Source organism: Phocoena sinus, chromosome 9 (genome assembly GCF_008692025.1).
Source record: "Phocoena sinus isolate mPhoSin1 chromosome 9, mPhoSin1.pri, whole genome shotgun sequence".
In the NCBI taxonomy this organism is placed as follows: Eukaryota; Metazoa; Chordata; class Mammalia; order Artiodactyla; family Phocoenidae; genus Phocoena; species Phocoena sinus.
Genome location: NC_045771.1, coordinates 21444475 through 21465064, shown reverse-complemented (window position 1 = coordinate 21465064; position 20590 = coordinate 21444475). Strand labels below are relative to the sequence as shown.

The following is a 20590-nucleotide window of genomic DNA, read 5'->3' as shown; positions in this document are numbered from 1 at the left end:
TTCTTCTTACTGCTTGAATATTTTATATTGTATTTAGTTATACATTAGGGACACTAGGTCTTGTCACATTTTCATGTATTGTAGTCACATTCTTTAATTAACACAACATTTTTTCATTAGCTCTCATTTAATTAAGAGAATACAGTATAGTACAGTTGATGTGAATGTACAAGTTTTGTCCTATATTCTCATGTTCAACTACTTCGTTACATTGTCCCTGTCATATATTCTGAGCATTCATTGACCTTAAAATCAGAGTATGATATTAATCTCTGTTTTAGTGCATTTACTAAATTATGAAATCAGATTTGATAACGTTATTTTTTTTCACAGTGGCTTAAAGAATGATTATAACAAAGAAACATTTACCTTGAAGCATAAAATTGATGAACAGATGTTTCCTTGTCGATTCATTAAAATAGGTAAGGTTTTCAGCATTCTGGAGTAGAAATAAATTCTTTATACCATCAGTCATCAAACTAAACGACAGCCTGTGGGCCAAATCCTGCAGGTTCCCTGTTTTTATTTTAAAATAAAATTTTATGGCAACACTGCCATGCCACTTGTTCACATAGTGTCTTTGTCTGCTTTTGCACTACATGGCAAAGTTGAGTAGTTGCAAGAGACCGCCTAGCCCACAAAGCCCAAAATGTTTACTATTTGGCTGACCCGCTACTCTATAAATCTGTAACTAAGTGACAGTTATTTCAAATGGAACCTTTTCTACTTTCTCATTTGAAAGTTTCTTAGAACCTTTTCTAAATACTTTCTCATTTTATGAGATATATGGATTTGATTGCCTTGATTGTTTTATGGAAGGTTTATCAGTTCTGAAGTTACATCGTTCTAAAACCAAATATTGCCGTATTCCTTAAGGCCATATATTATGGTTATTTTCTATTCTTTTCTTTTATATTTCATTTTTTGTGTGTGTGATAATGTTGGTCAAACTCATAAAACTAATTTCATAACCCATTAATAAGTTTCAAAGTAATGTTTGAAAAATGCTACCTAAGCATTTATTGTGTTTATTTAGCAAGTGTTTTTGGTTAAGGAAGTATATGTAATGCCGCCTCAAAACTAGTGTTTTTAGGATTATTTTGTTTATCTATAAGATGGATTAGTTAGAAGGTAGGAAGGTTGAGGACTTGACTCTTTTAGTTTCCATCTATATTTCATACCTTTGAAAATATTATGTTAAAATTGAGATTAAGGTGAGTCATATCCCTTTAAGAATGATAATAAAGGCCAGAATCCCATGTTTTAATTTGGGAGAAAATTCCTCTTTTGGAAGGACCAGCTCCATAGTCATTGTTTCCCAGTCTATCAAGAGTTGGCCTGTTCATTTCATTGAGTCAAATAGTTCCATTAGACGAAAAGAATATCTGAGATCTATAAAGACTACTTATAGAGGGGAAACTATTTTTAGAATCATTGGGCTGTTTGGTGTGTTACTTTCTTTTATAAATATAGTTTTTGTTATAATTAATTGTAAATAAAAAACCTGTATCCTGTTTACCTATGAGAATTTAGGAACAAGCAGATTTTTAAAATAAATTCTTGATTGTTTCTTCTTTCATGCTAATGAGTAATTCTTTCCTCAGTATGCAGACCACCCATTTCTTATAGATTCTTGCATAGCTTGAACAATTCTATGATCTTACATTCCAAATGTAGAAGCAGTGAAAATATCTTATATTTTCATGTAGTAAATTTAGATTTTATAATTTTGAAGTACTTATCCAACCTCTAATTGCTTAGTCATGCAAAATGAAATGTTCTCTTTTTGGCTTTTTTTTTCATTAGAACTATGAATAAAAGTCTGTTTAAGGATTTTGAATAGTTTCTTCCCTTAAAAAATTTGTAGGACAACCGAGGTCTCTTATGGATCAGTTAGACATTCAGATGCCTGAAAACAAGAAGTTGGACCTCTTTCCAGCCCTTTCTATCAGCCTTCTAGTTGTAGGGCATGATGATGTGTTTTACTTGACCCTGGTGGGTTAGTTTTATGGTATTCAGGCAAAATGTTAACTAGAGCTTTCCAAATAATTGAAGACACTTATTAACTCATTTGATATTTAGGGTATTAATATTTATATAACTTCATATTTCTCACTTTTCTGTTAAAAAATGTTAATAGTGGTCTGCATTGTTTTTGCTTTTCAACCTTTTCCCCACATTCTCTTGATAAGTTTTGTTTTTTTAAAATAAAATAAGGAAAATGTGAAACTTAAAGCCTGTGTTAGGCTTTTTTTAGTTTGATGTTTTTAAACTAGTTTTTTTAGTTTGATGTTTTCTTTAAAAATAATTTCGATAAAACACTTAAGTGATGTGTAGCTTTCTTTCACAGATACTTGTTTACCTGGCTGGGATAAATTGTTGGAATTCTTCTTAAAAGAAAAAATGTGTTTGAATACTTCACATTTATGTTGTATAATGATATGTTTGAAAGATCTTGCTTTATTTAAAAAAAAAAGTTTATTCTTAAACAACACAATTTCTAAATATAGTCAGCCTTCAGTTATTCATAGTAACGGAGAGGAACAGAAGCAAGGCTTAACTCAATGGCGGATAATCTCCAAGTCATGCACTGACATCTAAATATGATAATTTGCATTTATAAAGAGTATAGCTTATTCATTAAATTTGGCTTAGACCCAATTTAAGTAAGTTTGTTTACAAATTAACAAGGAAAGTAAGCCTTCATTTTTACTGCATGGCAGGGGTTAGGTTTTTAAGATCTGTTGTGGATAATCCACAGTGCCAGCATAGCTGAACTGACCTTTAAGTGAATTTTACTTTCCTTTCTTAAGTTACCTTTTGTATAAAATGAGTATGATAATACTTTCTCTGTCTAATGATAGGATAGGTAGCTATATTGGACATTTTCTTGAGTTCTTTTGTAGTTTGTGGATGAGTGGTAGTCTTATAAATTTTAATTTAAGATCATATTTATGAAGGAAATATTTTCATTTTGAATGTCTCTTTTTTATATATTTATATTCATAGAGCTCTTGATAACATGCCTTCTTACATGTAGTATTTTAAGTACTATAGAAAAAGTACATGCACAAATATAATTTGAACCATCATGTCATTTCAGCAATCATTATTTAGAACTTCTTATATGTTTTTATTGTTTTTGCGTTTGTAAGTGCTTTCACATGTGGTATCTCATTTGAGCACTATACTGGAAGATAAAAATCTTTCCTTTTTTGGTTAAGGAAAATGAGAGTAGAAGTCAAATGATGTGTCCCAGGGTACATAGCTAGTAAGTGATGGATCAAAGACATAGCATTTGGTATATGCTTTTGGATATGTGCTTGTATTGCTTTAAAGTAGTATAATAGATATTGTTTATGAAGCATCTGCCTAACACGCTGTGAAATAGGTATTATTACACTCACTTTACAGATGAGGAAACTGAAGTTTAGAGGTAAATTAAATGATTAGGCCAAGACCTTACAGGTAGTAGAATGTAGAGATGATATACAAACTTAAGTCTTTTTACGAATGTTGAGTTCTTTTACTGTGTGATATATGTATCCTCAGTTTTGTTTCCTCAGGTAGATTGTAAAATCCTAGGGGATAGCAGCTGTCTTCAGCCTCCTCAGATTTCAGAAGCAACAAGCAAACTGCTTGCCTCACTAGAGACATCGTATATATACTTTTTGAGTTTATTGTTCAGAAATTTATAGGGATTAATCAATGGCTGTGTGAACTTAATGGAGGAAAAGTTACATCTTTATGGTGTCTAACCTCTAACAAATGTACTGAGCATTTCTTTCAATTATGAATATAGGCAATAACTCATAGTATTAGCAATACCTGTGACTTGTCACAGATAGAAGTTATAAATATTTCCCATCACATTACACCATGGCAAATATCATCATAACTTTGAAATTATGATAATTATTAGACCTGCCACTAGATCTTCTTATCTACTATGTTAATAAAAAAATATATATTTCTATATCATAATTTTGTATCTTCATTATTTTTAAAACTATATTTCAATACAGTTTGCTTACTCTATAATCTTATGTATTTTTCATTTTACATTTAAATCTGAGAGGGATTGAGTCACAGGGTTCACTGAATAGCCAAAGGGGGTTCACCACACAAAAAAGCCAAAGAGCCCATGCTGGAGTGAAATCTTTGATAGGGTTTAGTGTGGAAGTTGAGAGTTGGCCTTAGGAAGAAGCTTGGTTTTGGGTAAGGTTTGTAAGTAAAAAGAAAATTTAGTAAAGAAGGAGAGTTGTTGATTGGGAGGCCAGATTCAAGAGAGCAGTTTAAGGGTTTGGAAGGGAAAACTTCAGTTGGAAATTAGATCAGATGACTGAAAACATAAAGTTGAATGGCATGAGAGTACTGGTTATAGATGACTAGAAAGGTTTATATCTTGATTCATAGCCAAGATAACAGTTATATCAGGAAATAAGAAAGTGATTTGAAGGCAGAAGGAGGTACTGATTCTTGGAAGGATTCTGGAGGAGTCCTGGTTTTTGGTAGAGGGATGACTTGGATTTCTATGAATTTTTTGGATTTTTGCAGCCTGGATGGGTGTGGGAGCTTCAGAGAAGCTTTGGCTGGATGACTACCCTGTCTTCTGGGGGCGGGGGTAGGGGTGGGGCGGCGGGAAGGTGCCCTGATGGTGGCCTTCATGAGAGCATATGGAAAGGTAACATTTTAAAATTATAGCTAGTGGGAACATGCTATAAATATAAAGCACAGGAAGCTCAGCTCAGTGCTCTGTGATGACCTAGATGGGTGGGATGGGGGGCAGGGAGGGAGGTGCAAGAGGGAGGGGATATAGGTATACATACAGTGTATTCATTGTACAGCAGAAACTAACACAACATTGTAAAGCAGTTATACTCCAATAAAAAAATAAATTTAAAAAGGAAGAAAATTAATATAGTAATAAGAGCTAATAATAATAGCTAACATTTATTGAGCACTTACCATGTGCCAGTTACTGTGCTAAGTGCTTTGTGTACTTATTAATCTGTAAGTAGAATAGATGCACTCTTTCAGAGTGGTTAATCTTAAATTTTTAAGATCTTCCAGAAGCTGATCTTAAAAGTACTAGCATCTTCTAAGAGCTGTTTAGCTGTCTAGACAGTAGCTTCCCAAGTGATAATACCAAAGCATATTGAATGAACCACATATATGTTTAATTGTGTTGAGATGTTGACCCCCACCAATCATACAGTCGCCAAATCCTGCAGCCTAGTATGCTTGTGTACTAAATATCTTATCATTTTCTATGCATGCCATTTTATGGAAAACGTATGAGAGGTACTGATCCTGATCATGTCCTTGTCTGATTATCCCATTGGAAAAACTGATGGTTGAATTCTTAGGATACAAGCTCTTAGCCTTGGGATGTGTATTAGGAGTTTCTAATCTTTTTTTTTTGAGGTGAGAGCAAAGGCATCTTTCATTAGGGAGCGAAGAAGGTGTGCTTGGAGCTCCAATTCACATTTAGGTTTCTGATATATAATATGGAGTATGTCTAATATGCAGTATTAGTGTTGTTAATGCCATCAAAAATCATTGGTAAAATTTGAAATGGGTGTATATCATTCTGCTCATTCTGTATATATGCCTTCAGTCTGTTAAAAATTAACTATAGTCTTCATTCATCTAATATATGATCTTGTGAGATGACTGCCTACTTAACCTCCCTCCCACAATTGCTTCAAAGGATTTAATAAAAGAACGTTTTACTTTCTTGAATAGATATAGTAGGAAGATTTTTTTTCCTCCTAATTTTATTGAACTTGGACCTGGAACTTGAGAATGGATTTCAGATCACTAACTAATGTTATATGTCTCTGGTCACAGTTATAGACTGTGTTCTTGGGGCCTTGAGTTTCGAATCCTGTTTTATTCTGACTTTTATATTACTTAATGGTTATTGCAGTGATATAGTAGTACACTTTTTAAATGGTACTGCTACATGAAGAAATGAACACCAAAACAGTGATGATAATTCAGTATTCGTTGGTATAAACCTTTTTGAAATTTGTGTTGTTTGCACATATAAACTGAAGGCCATGTTAAACATCCCAGGAGTCCTGCATATATCCTAATGACTGGTTCCTGTTGCTTCTGTCTTGACTCACACAGCTTCCTTTAGAGGACAGAATAGAAAAGCATCTGACTTAGTACATCTTAGCTCTTCACTGAGTCTGATATGCTAGAAAAGAGCAGTGGACTTGGAAATAAGCTGACCTGATATCAGATATTGTGGATATTCTGTTTTGATACTTAATCAAAAATTGGCAAGTGTTAGTTTCTTAAAGGTAGTTGCATTAGTCAGCCTGAACCATGTCAATGTTATATTAAAATCCATTGGCCTGTTTTGTACTTTGAATCAGTCTCTCATCCATGCATGGTTTTGTAAAATCATTTATTGGTCATTTAGAAAATATGATTCCCTAAGTTATGCACATCTTTCGGATGTTGGAACATTTCATTATATAATATTTTTTTAAAAATCACAACGTTATTGTCACCACCAGTCTCATCAGAAAAGTACTGGGCAGTAGCTAAGTTCACAATGGTGAATACTAATTTCCCAAAATTCTAATTTTTCCTCAAAAGTTTGAATTTTATCCTTGGCAAGAAAACTGTCATTTGTTATCCTTGAAATGACAGGTAAACATCTGTCAAATACCCAAATCTAAATAATCATAGATTGTCAGTTTTTCTTTTAAGGGCTGTTTCAGTGGTTATTTCAGCTCACAACTCAGCTTACACAGGTTCTTTTTCTTGAGACAGCCTTCATGCTTTGGTATGCAGCAAAAGTACTTTATGTGTACTTTCCATTGTATCACACAGAATATTAAAGTGATGTGTACTTAATGATAGGAATTTATTAAAATTTATTCTTACACATCATCAGAGACATTCTTAAATGAATTGTCTTTTTGTTTTTTAACTGCAGGTGTGTGATGGTAAGGAACACAGTTCAATTCATACTGTATTAAGAAATACTGGGACACTTTCATGCTACTTCTTGTGACACTACCAAGATGCCAACAGTTTTATTCAGCATTGCCTTTGCACCATGAGTGCAAATGTCAGTACAGTTTTTTTAAAAAAAGGCTATAAAGCCCTAGTCTTATTATGAAAAATAGTTTTGACCACATGGGACATCCTAAAAGGGTTGTGGGGATCCCCAGGAGCCCATGGATCACAGGTTAAAAACCTCTACTCTGTCCTGTCATTGCTGGTATGAAATGTTATCTTCATCCTATGTTAAATTCCTCTGGATCCTTGAGAGATTTTTGGATACACTCTTCTGCTCCAGTGATTTTACTTCGTTTTCCTTTGCTAATATCAAACTTACAATTACAGTATCTTTTAGTCTGTTTATTTTCTTATTATTTGTATTATTTTAGGTATTTTGTGTTACTGATTTTTTTCAGATCAGCTTGTCTGGTTACATGTCAAGAAAAAAGTTGGATATATACCATTAGGATTATGAGACTACATTAAATTTATAATTAATTTGAGGGGAATTAATATGTTTACAATTGAATTTTCCCATCTAGGAACATATTAAGTAAAATTTTTATGTTTTAAAATTTTATTTTCTTGCATATTTTAAACTTTATTCTAAGATATTTTAAGCTTGTTTTGCTATTACAAAGGAGACTTTTCATTACATTTTCTAGTTGGGTTTTCTAGATACAGGGAAAGTTGATTTTCATGTTTACCTTGCATAAAAGTTTTTCAGTTAAATCTCTTGAATCTTTTAGATAGATAAGCTATACCATCTTCAAGTGATAATATTTTTTCTTAATTTGCAAATTTTTTTCCTGGTTGCATTAGCTAGGATCTCCCACATAGCGTTGAGTAGTACAGATATTGAGCCTCTTTGCCTTGTTCCTGACTTGAGTGTGAATACTTAATGTTTCTCCATTAGTTTTGGTTTTGGTTTTTTGGGTTTTTTTGAGGTTTTTGATACTTAAAAAAAAAATCTAGGTAACAAAGTTTTCTTTTGCCTTCTATTCCTTATATATTGAGGTGTTTTTTTTTTTAAGTAAATTTTATTCGTTTGCTCTTAGCATCTGTTGAAGTAATCAAATGTGTTTCTCTTTTACTTTGTTAACATAGTGAATTACATTAATGTTGCTCCTGTTGAACAAACCTTCCATTCCTGGAATGAACTCTATTTAGTTACAGTGAAAATCTGGTAGAATCTTTTTTCGGCCTTTTAAAAAAATTTATTATTTTAAAAAATTTTGAATATATACTCATAGCTGAGATTGTCCTTAAAACCTTTCTCTTCCCGTTTTGTTTTCCAGGTTATGCCACTTTGATAAGTAATTGAACTTTCAGTCTCTTTCTGTGCTGTGATACAGTTTAAATTATATAGTATTTGTTTCCTGTGGGTTTGGTAAAATTCACCTGCTAAATCATCTAACCCTGGTCCTGTTTTTTGGGGGATAGATAAATGACCACTTTGAGTTTATCTTCAGTGTTTTTATAATTAAAGCAACCTCATGATGGCATGGATCATATGTTTCTTTTTGCTACTGTTGCCCCAGCACCCAATAGTGCAGTGCTGGGGATATAGAAAGTATTCAGTAAATTTGTTGAATGAATCCTAATAAGTTTGAATAGTGATTTTACTTTGCTAAAGTTTTATTTGAACTATGTTAATTTTTTTTCTTTTTCTTTCTTATTTTTCTCCTCAAAGTTCCACTCTTATCGTGGGGACCCAGCTTTAACTTTAGCATCTGGTATGTTGAACTTAGTGGCATTGATGATCCCGATGTAGTACAACCCTGTCTCAACTGGTATAGTAAGGTAGGACTGTATTTTAAAATCCTGATTTCATGCTTCAAGTGCCTATAATAAAGAGAGAATTGTGTCACTCTCTTCTCTTAATTGAGAATAATTTAAAATATTGAGAATAGTAATAATAGTTATAAAGATTAATCAACGTTTATTAAGCATTTATGTTTTGCCAGGTTCTAAGCTTCTTTATCACTTATTTACTCATTGCCACTCTATGAGATAGGTACAGTTATTATCCATATTTTATGGGTGATGAAGTGAAACACAGGTTAAGTATTTTGCCTAAGGCCACACAGTTGTAAAGTGCTCAGGGCAGTATATCAACTCAGTCTGGCACCAGAGTCTGCTATTACATTATTATACCCATCTGTCTCTGAATTTTGTTTTTAACCTATATTAATAGAAACATTTAAACATAGTTTTTAGCGGGGTAGTTTTGGTTCCAGATTGCTTATATTATATATTCCTCCATTGTGTTTGTGTTGAGTAAAATAGGAATATTTACTTTTCCTTTTAACTGAAATTTGAAATAGTTTCTATAAATATTATCTTATTCTTATAAGGAGTATAAAGGTGATATTTAATAATTTTATTCATAGGTCATTTTATACAATAAATGCAGCCTGAAAAATGTGAATTTAAATGATTAAGTAATAGGTCTTTGATTTTTTTGAACACCTTTAATGCTTCACCTTTGTTTCTGATGTATATCTATTTGACTCTTTTGGCTATGTTTTTGTGGGGGGAGGACTATTTCTTGTTAGGGGAATGATAAAGCTTTAGTCTAATCACTATTTCCTGATATCTTTATTTGCAGATAGGGCTGAATTGTCAACTCATAGGCGATTGGGAAGCAATATAGGTTCTTCCTAAGGTTTATTTTATATAGAATTTCAGCCCTTTTCTGGTCAGCTTAATTGAGGAACTTTCTGTTTGATTTATTTTTGGCATTCGGTTATATTCAATTTAAAATAGATGCTGGCTTTTTGTATTTTCTATATGTTTTTTATATATTCTTGGATTACCTGTAATATTGTAAATTCTTTCAAGGTAGAGATGATATTTTTAAACATTAAAAATCACCTTTACAGTGTTATACACATAATAGTGCTTAGTGTATACTTATAATCTTCTAAATTCTATTGGTTCTTCTTAAAAAAATAATGAGTAAGCTTTTTTGATACTTAAAAATTTTTTTTCTCTTTAGTCTATGATGTGTACATGTGTCTTCTTTAATATACTCACAAATCTCTTGATATTGTAGGAAGCTGCAAATTTCACCTTTTTTCCCCAACACTGTGGACAGATTATATTTAAGAACTTAAAATTGTTCAATCATTGACTTGTCAAGTTCTCTCTACTTATTGTGAACCTCTAGAAATTAAAGTCTTCACCCTCTTTGAATTTCAATCCTTTTTCAAAGCATTATAATTTCGTTTCATAAATCCTCTCCTACTATGTATCTGTATGCAGCCTGATAGAAAATTTAAAATGTGGATGTGATTCATACTCCTAAAGTCAGCATGATAAAAAGGTATTGTTGTTTAATATGGTTCCAGATAGTTAGGATAAATCTTTATTTAGAGGCTAAGCATAAGAAACTATTAATGTGAAGTTAGTTTGGATATAGAATCATTCTTTTGTTATTTGATGAAGGAAAATATTAGTTAACTAGAGTGTTTAAGGAAAAATGTTTTGATCACCTTTTATTAATAAAAAATCAGAGACTATGAAGTAATTAGTGTTTCAAGTCTTGTAAATTTTCCTGCCTATTAAAGAGTAAGGCTTACAAGTAAATTGTATTTTTGCTTGGTTATTATGCACTGCTTCTGTGTCATCAGTTTATTTTATTAATTCTTATTTAGGAAATTGTAGAAATAACATATTCTTGAATTAAATTTTCTTTTAAATTCTTTATATGAGCTTGTTTTTTGGCATTCTTTGGCATCCTTTTGGGGGGGAGGTTAAGTAAATTGAATATTTCTTTTGGGATTGTAATTAATTGAGATTTTTACTTTATAGCTGTTTAATCGATGAGGTAGCCTAGGTTTAGAAAAAAAATTATAAAACTTTAAATAGTCTCTTTCTGATGATTTTGAATCATAAAACTTGTTTGTGAATTTGAAATTTATGAACATTTGATAATATTTGTCATTCAAGTAATAACTTATTACTAAGAACCAAGAACAAAGAGCATAAACATTTATGTATATTATTTAATGGTTTCTGTGCATTCAGTACCAGCATTGTTATCTGATTAGTAAAAGCCTTGGAAGTTATCATTTTTACCATCTTAAGTAAGCTTTGATAAATAGTTTTTCTGGTTCTTTTCTTGAAAGTTCAGGCTCTAGAACTAGGCCTGGTTTCATCTTTTAATATCTTTTATCTTCATGAAGTATATGCCTGATATATCGTATACGTTCATCACTTTAATATCTTTCTGCTATATACTTTGTGACCTTTGGTGAGTTATTACAATTGACTAAGCTTCAGTTTTGCCATTTAATAGTGGATATAATAATGATACTAATGAATAGGGTTAGTACAGTGCTTAGTTATGCTTAGTATACTTAGTTAATGCTTAGTAAATGCTCACTTTACGTTAGTAATTATCACTTATTGTTTCCTACAGTAATAACTAACCAGATCTCTTCTTTTCATACCTTCTCTTGTGTTCCAGTAGTACCGTGAACAGGAAGCTATTCGCCTTTGCCTAAAACACTTCAGACAACATAACTATACAGAGGCCTTTGAATCACTGCAAAAGAAAACCAAGATTGCCCTGGAACATCCCATGTTAACAGATCTGCACGATAAATTGGTACTGAAGGGTGATTTTGATGCTTGTGAAGAATTGATTGAAAAAGCTGTAAATGGTATGTCATAAACATGTACACTTAGATTGGTTATTAGGGTGATTTTAAGTATATACAAGAAGCAGGTGTTTTAAAAGAATATAGGTTTATGCCAGTTCTTAGTTTCTTTCTTTCTTTTTTCCCCCCCTCTCTTTACCCTGTAAAGGTGTTAACTCTTTGAATTAAGGACTTATTGTATGTAAGACAGGTCCATAATGTAATAATGAGACTTGAAAAATAAGAAGGTAACATACTTGAACTCACATACCTAAATTTAAGTTGTCATCTTGGAAAACCATGCACTTACAAATGCTAACATTGATTAGTACTGAACCACTTAGAAAAAGTCTTTTAATGTTACCTTCAGTATCAGTGACCTATTCCTTTACATATTTTTGTTGATAGCAGATTGTCATTTTTTTTTAATAGTGTAATTTGAGGGTGAGGAGTGCTTGGATAAGTCAAAAAATTTTATTATTATACAGTTAATAATGAATGAGGAGATTTATATTGGAAACATCGTCTGTGTGATGTGGATGCTACATAATTGCTGATTTTCTTGGGTAGCCTGTATTCTGGCTCTGAAAGAAATGTGAATATTGGAACATAATATAATCTCCCAAAGTAATTGTTTTGGAGGATGACACCAATTGAATACTTAAGGTCTGGTATGTTTTGTTATTTAAAATAAGGAACTCTGTTGTTTCTGTATAGAGTAGCATCCTTTAAAAAAAACCTACACTTTCATAGTAACAAAGAACAGAGTAGGTGCTGTGGTATAATAAAAAGTAAATATTTGGTCTTTTCTCTTTCCTGGCACACAGCTCCTAAAACCCTTGGGATCTGCAGGGTGATGAGTGTCTTTTGTATGCTGAGATGACTGGTGTCTGGGCGTACACACACACACACACACACCCCTGTACCTTGCCCTACATCTTTCTTCCATTTGGCTGTTTCAGACTTGTATTCTTTATAATAGACCAGTGATAGTAAGTAAAGGGCTTTCCTGAAATCTGTGGTTACTCTAGCATTATCGAACCTGAGTGGGGGTTGTGGGAACCCCCAATTTATAGCTGGTAGGTCAGAAGTACCAGTGGCTTGGGATTTGCGATTGGCATCTGAAGTGGGAGTAGTTTTGTGGAACTGAGCCCTTTAACTTGTGAGATCTGACACTGACTCCAGGTAGATAGTGTCAGAATTGAATTGATTCTCGGTTGGATACCAAGTTGGAGTCAGAGAATTGGAGAAATAGTTGGTGTAAGGAGAAGACCCACACATTTGGAGTAAGAAGCATTGTGAGTGAAAACAGCTTAATGCTGAATTATGAAACTTGTGGAATGATACAAAGTTGTATAGAAATTCTATTCTTTTTACGGAAAGAAATAAAGAATAATAGACTTTCTCAGTGCTCTGTTTTCGTATATTTTAGTCTTATCACTATCATTTATTATTATTAGTTACTCATTTATCAGATATTGGTTGAATATTTTACAGCTAAACAGAACTAGTACTGCCTTCTTTGAGTTTATAAATTTAAAGTTAACTCAAAATGAATTGCTTGCAGCTCCATTGTGTTATAATAACAAACATGCCTCTCAGCCTTGTATATTGTTACTATTTATTTAATTGATGATGATACTTGCAAATAAATGATTACTACGTTTGAAATAGAATATACTTTGGAGTATACCGAAATGGAACATATATAATAATCTCTTACCAAACCATCAAAATGCCACTAATGAAAGTATGTGTGTGTGTGTGTGTGTGTGTGTGTGTGTGTGTGTGTGTGTGTGTGTGTATGCCATTTCTGAGAATGAATTCTGTATTTTTTAACTATAGGATGAAGAAGGCACAAGTAATTTTATGGTTTTTTTGTTTTGTTTTAAATCTTTAAGGCATTTAATATTTTGTTAAGGTAAAGTAAACAACAGAACAACCAGCAATTTTGTGTAATTAGTTAGCTAAAAACAGGTTTTTGTCTCTTTAGCAATATACTCATTTACGAGAAGCTGTTAGCATCATGTGCAACTCTGCTACTGCAGAGACTTAACTTATCCTTCTGACTCTAGGAAGAAACCAAGTTTAGGAAAATTGATAGTAACTATTCTTGAGACTTAACAGCCAAGTCATACTTTTTATACCCCTCACTGGCTTGGAACAGTGTTTAGTTAATAAACATTCCTTCCAGGGTTGTTCAGTTTGGTGCTGACTTCACTGATGATGATTTGTTGGACAAATAAGGAAGTAAACACTGCAAAGTTTTTTGGCTTCTGCTCTGTTAAAAACATAGAAGAGAAGGGTAAGAAGTTCCTGCCTGGTAAATAAGAAAGTCTAGGGAATCAGAAGCATCTTTCAAATTTCTTACAGTGGAGGAAACAAAAGCTACTTTTAGTGTATTTGGTATATTAGTATGCTCTTCTCCAAGTATGGTCTATATTTTAAGAAAGTGTTGGGCTGTATTTATTTCTCTAATAGGCTTCCTATTTGCCTAGAAACATCCCTGCATTTACGTTTAATTTCATTAGAGGTGATGCCTGAACCAATCATTGCTACTTCCTCTTTGACAATGCCAGGGAAAAAAGGTAGAATCCAGTGATGATAGGCAAAAGTAATCACCCAGGAACAGAAAATACTTAAAGAAAACCTCCCTTTGCAGTGTTTATCTTATTTGTTAATGAAATAAAAGTTTGCTTTTGTGAGACAAGGGGGAGATAAAGTTTAAAGTTTAATAAAGTAGTCCTAAAGTTTAAACTTGAGGTCTTTATCTCTCTCCCTCCCTTCTTCCCTCTTCCCCTCCTCCTTTCTTTTTTCTCTACTCCACCCCACACTCCTGCCCAGCCCTACCCCACCCTGTATCTCTCCCTTCCCATACCTTGGTTTATGCCATAGTTGTTAATTATATGGTAGGCCTATTTCCCTCTCCTTAGAATTTTTTTGAGATCTCAAATCTTGTTGGAGTTACTTTTGTGGCAAGGTTTTTAACTACAAATTTAGTATTGTTAATAGATATCGGGCTATTTATATTCTGTTTCTTATTGAGGGAATATTGGTAGTTTGTGTCTTTTGAGGAATATGCCCATTTCATCTAAATTGATGAATGTACTGGCATAAAGTTGTTTATATTCCATTATTGTCCTTTATGTCATATCATGTTCTTGATATTGGTAATTTTTGTCTTTCATTTCTTGGTAGTCTGGCTAGAGATCTATCAGTTTTATTTTAAGAAAACAGCTCTTGGTTTCTTTGTTTTATCTTTTCTCTCTATTTCATTGATTTCTGTATCTTTTCCACATACTTTGGTTTTAATTTGCTCTTCTTTTCCTAGTTTCTTAATATGAAAGCTGAAGCCATTAGAGATTCTTCTTTTCTAATGTAAGCATTTGGTGTTAAGAATTTCCCGTAAGCACTGCTTTAGTTGTATCTCACAAATTTTGCTATGTTGTTTTCATTTTCATTTAGTTTAAAATACAGTTGACCCTTAAACAGCGTGGGGATTAGGGGCGCCAGCTCTCCCTCCCCTGTCCTACCGCTTGCACAGTTGAAAATCCACGTGTAACTGATTCCCCCAGAACTTAACTACTAGTAGCCTACTGTTGACTGGAAGCCTTACCGATAACATGAACAGTCAATTAACACATATTTTATATGTTACATATATATACTGTATTCCGACAATAAAATAAACTAGAGTAAAGAAAATGTTATTAAGAAAATAATAAGGAAGAGAAAACATTTACACTGTGTACTATGTTTATTAATATCGTAAGTTTACATTATCTGTTTACAAGATAAATTGTCAGTACCTGTGTCAGTATTGTCTTAGTGATACAAAACACTGTACGTATTATATGTATTACTAACACTAGACATCAAAGATGAAAGTTAATGTGGAAAAAGAAATTCATATTTGTTTACGGGTCTAACAATTCATGCATTGGTAATGAAGCAGCAGCAATATGATTGCTTTACGGTAGTCTAGTGTAATTGTTACAATTGCTTCACAATAGCTTAGTCTTTATGCTAATGAATGAATTGTTATAAAATTTTTATGGCATACAGTATTAGTCGTATTTATAATACAGTATTGGAAACATTGTTATATTTTCTAAAAACTATTTACCTCTGATGATAGGCTGATAGTTTCTCCAGTTGAGAGAGGGTGGGAGGGGGGCATACTGTACAGTAATGTAATTCTTTGAAAGCAAAGTTATAAAACAGTAGGAAAACCAACACATTATTAATTTTATATTAAATAGCACTCACCTTATGCCTGTATAAATATGGATAGAGTAGTACCTACATATTTTATGCATTCACGACTTACCTCACCTTTTCTTAATTTTCTTGACATTTCTAGGCTGTGTGGTTCATCTGCGAGTTTTTTCAAACTGTTGAAAATCTCCAAAAAATTTTCTAATATATTTATTGGAAAAAACATCCACATATAGGTGGACATGTGCGGTTCCAACCTGTCTTGTTCAAGGGTCAGCTGTACTTAGGCATAATGACACATTTTTCTTTCCAACCCTGATAACTTTTCCCCCTTGTGTTTAATCTCTGCCAGGATCTTTAGAAAAAGATTGCCATGGCATAATTATAGTGGATAACCCTGTGTAGTTCATGATCCCAGAAGAAATGCTTTTTACATTTCATTGTTAAATATATTTTTGATCTGGGGTTTTGGGAGATTCTGTATCAGATTCCAAGATTCCTAAGAGTTTGTGTCATAAATGGATATTGGATTTTGCCACTTTTTCTCTACCTTTTGTGATATGATTTTCCTACCCTATTAATATATGAAATCATAGTAAATGATTTTCTAATGTTAAACCTCATATATACTTAACTTTGTTATGTATTTTTTTAATTTATTTTGGGTTTAGATTGACTAATGTTTTGTTAGAATTCTTCCAACTATTTTTGTTAGTAAGGTTGACCTTGTAGCTTTTCTTTCTCATATCTTCCTGTTCAGGTTTAGTATCATATTAGGCTAATTTCACATAATGTGTTGAGGAGTTAACCTTTTCTTCCTATTTTCTGAATAAATGTAAGATGTGAATTATTTCTTTCTTAAATGCTTGGTTGAATTTACCATTGAGCTGTCTGTGCTTGAGATTTGCTTGCAGGAATATTTTTAGCTTACCAATTCAGTTTCTTGAAACTTCGTAGGACTCTTCAGAGTTGTTTGGTTGGTTGATTGAGCTTTAACAAATAACACTTTTCTAGTAGTTTGTTTCAGTTTCATCTAAAATTTCAAGCTTATGGATGTGAAACTGTACCTAATATCCCCTTATTATCTGTTTAATGTTTGTAGAATTTCTTGAGATGTGTCTTTTTTTCATTCCTTATATTGGTTATTTATGAATTCTTTCTCCCTCCCTAATCCATTACTTTCTTTTTTTTTAAAATAAATTTATTTTATTTATTTATTCTTGGCTGTGTTGGGTGTTCGTTGCTGTGAGCGGGGCTACTCTTTGTTGCGGTGCGCGGGCTTCTCATTGCGGTGGCTTCTCTTGTTGCAGAGCACCGGCTCTAGGCATGCGGGCTTCAGTAGTTGTGGCTCGCGGGCTCTAGAGCGCAGGCTCAGTAGTTGTGGCACATGCGCTTAGTTGCTCTGTGGCATGTGAGATCTTCCAGGATCCTGGATCGAACCCGTGCCCCCTGCATTGGCAGGCGGATTCTTAATCGCTGCTCCACCAGGGAAGCAGTGGAGCTCCCCCAATCTATTGCCTTCACCATAAGCTTAGCAAGTTCAGTGATCTTTTGAGGGAACCAACTTCTGGTTTGTTGACTCTTTATGTTAACTTTTATGTCCTTGGCTTATGCTCTTTATTTAATGTTGTCTTCTTTCCCTCTTTGAGATGAATATGCATTTTATAATTTATTGAGATTGATGCTTAGCTTATTAATTTTCAGACTTTATTTCCCCATATATGCATTTAAGGATATAAATTTCCTTCTTCTTTTTCAGTTGTGCTATGAAGTGTTTTCATTTTTGTCCAGTTCAGTAATTTCATTAGGAAATGATATTGCTCTTTTGTGAGTCATAGTTATATAGAAATATAGTTTTTAATTTCCAAATACATAAAGATTTTCTGGCTCTTTTCCTCATTACTGATTTATGGCATAAATGCATAGTGGTCAGAGTACATATTTTGTACTATTCCAATTCTTTGAAATTTGATAAGACTTACCATATGGCCCACTTTATTCAATTTTTATAAACATACTAGGTACACTTGGACAGAAATCCAGTTCTTTAGTTGTTACTGCAGTGTTCTATATATGTCCGGTTGGTCCAGTTTGCTAATCATGTTGCATAAATCTGCTTTACCAGTGTTTTCTGTCTGATTCTCTCAATTACTGAGAAAAATGTGTTAACACTTCTACTATGATTATGGAATTTTCTCTTATAATTCTGTCAGTTTTTGCTTCGTATATTTTGAAGCTGTGTTTCTAGATGAATACAAATTTTAAATTCTTTTATTTTGAATGAAATCTTTTACCTTTAGTGTGTTTTTATCTCTACTAATGTTGTTGCCTTAAGTTATAAATTGTCTTACATTAATATGTCTGCTTTCATTTGGTAAATATTTACATATCTTTTTCCATCTTTTAATTTCAAGCTTTCTGTATCCTTTTTTCAAAGAAGTATTTCTTGTAAATTTAGTTGTTTTTTAAAAACTCTGCCTTCTTTTGATTTGAACATTTATTTCATTTACATGATTGAATTACTGGTAAATATATGGGTTCAAACCTACCATTTTACTTAATATATTTTGTCATGTCCTTTATTTCTTGTTTTTGGTTGTTGTCTCTTACCTTTTTAAACTTTTTAATCTTTTCATTTTTTTATTTGGAAGTAACACACTCTGTATTTTGTTTATGGTGAGTCCATAAATAACCACAAATATACATACTTAACAAAATTTATCAGTACAAGGACTTAGTGGACTTTGAACTCCCATCTGCTTACCTTCCAACTCATATGCTATTGTTGTTCTTTATTTTGATACCATATTCAGAGACCCTAGAAGATATTACTGTTCTTGTTTTATACAGTGTCCATTAATTTTACCCAAATATTTACTAATTTTTTTGCTCTTCACTACTATTTGAATCTTTGATTTTATACCTAAGATCATATTCCTTCTGCCTTAAGCACATCCTTTAGAATTTCTTCTAATGCAGATTAATTCTCTCAGTTTTTGTTTGCTTGAAAATCTGTCTCTTTTCTTGAAGGATATTTTCACTGGTATAGAATTCTAGATTGACAATTATCTTCTCCAAATACATTTTCAATTTCATTTCACTGTTAACCAGTTTCCATTGTTGCCAGTTTCAACTATTGCTCTTTTGAATGCAATCTCTCTTTTTGCCTATGGCTGTTTAAATATTGAAATATATTAAACATATCTTTGTTTTAGATTATTTTGTAGTTCTGTAAACAGGGCAACTCCAGTGTGGTGACACTGTCAATTAACTATTATGTATTTTTGTTTTCTTTCAGTTAGATGTATATCTTTTATTTTCTCATTTTAATTGCACATTTATGTTGAATTTTTCAACCTTCTCTAAATTCTTTCTCTCTTTTCCATTACTGTATTGTTAGTAGTGTTTTCTTTCCTTCTTATTTTGGTCTTCATTTCTGTTATATATTCATTTTGTTTTTCTTCCTCTTTTCCTTCAACTCTAACATTCATGTTTTATTTATCTTTGTTGTCATACCATATCTCTTCCAACTATTTATATCTCTGTTTTCTAACTGTATCTCTAATTTGTGCTCATCTTTTATAAAGAGAGTTTCTTACTTAACTTTTATATTCATGGAAAAGTATTTGGCCATTTTCATCAATTACATGACTACATTTTTCTGTTGAATCAGATTCTTTTGCCACTTAAAATTTTGTTTCTTTTCATATCTTTATATAAATTCTGAGTTGGTTGTTTTTGAGTTTTATTAATCTTTGAATGAAATGAGTTTTTCCTGTTTTAAATAGGTTCTTAAGACTGTATTCTAGAACAGCAAGAGTTTTCCTTATGGTATTGCTTTTCTCTCGGGACACTTTCTTCTCAGCAGTACTCCTAATGCAAAATCTCTCTTTTTTTTTTTTTTTCATCAGACTGCTTCCTGAAAGATGGCTTCTTTGCCTAATTCCTGTTCATTCATGCCTTTGTGCTTTTTTTTGTTTTTTTAATTGGAGTATAGTTGCTTTACAATGTTGTTTTTGTTTCTGCTGTACAGCAAAGTGCATCAGCTATACATATACATATATCCTCTTTTTTGGATTTCCTTCCCATTTAGGTCATGCCTTTGTGCTTTTGTTTATGTTGTATTCCCTTCCCTGATTACTTTTCCTTTTTATCACCATTCACTTAAAACTCATTCTTCAAGTCTAGCTCTTTCAAGCTAGTTTTTAAAAATTATTTTTGCACCTCAGTTGCTCCTCCTTCTCTTAATTCCTATTTGCCTTTGTACCATATTTCTCTTTTTGTGCATAAAAAATTATTAGTTTTTTGCCAAGTATAGTTCCAAATATTACTTCATTATTATAACTGTTCATGTATTCAAAGGCCGATATGCCATCTACTCTAATAAACACTATATATGAATTAATTCAATTCTTGTACCTGCTTTCTAGGTAAGTATGATTGTTATTTCAATTTAATAAACGTCAGTGATTAAGTAATTTGCCTGAGACAGCATAGCTGGTAAGTGGCAGAGCTAAAATTTGAATCTATTCATCTTACCACCATGCTTTACCATCCAAGTAAATATTTACTGGTTCAGTTTCCCCAATATTTATTGTTGTAACGTAAATTGTTATATTTCATGTATTTCTCTTCAGAATTTAATCAAACTGCTGAAATGCATAATTTTTAAAAAAAATCCCTTTTACCCAGCCATTATT

General features: G+C 32.3%; 1 protein-coding gene across 8 annotated transcripts in view; it reads left to right on the top strand.

Annotated features, from left to right (window-relative positions):
• MKLN1 (muskelin 1) overlaps window positions 1-20590 on the top strand; it is a 215527-nt gene that overhangs the window by 98745 nt on the left and 96192 nt on the right. For all 8 annotated transcript variants that reach the window (XM_032642160.1, XM_032642153.1, XM_032642158.1 and 5 more), the window contains exons 4-6: window positions 334-422; window positions 8720-8829; window positions 11504-11696. In XM_032642160.1, coding sequence (XP_032498051.1) covers window positions 334-422; window positions 8720-8829; window positions 11504-11696 — 392 coding nt within the window. The remainder of the gene's footprint in view (window positions 1-333; window positions 423-8719; window positions 8830-11503; window positions 11697-20590) is intronic.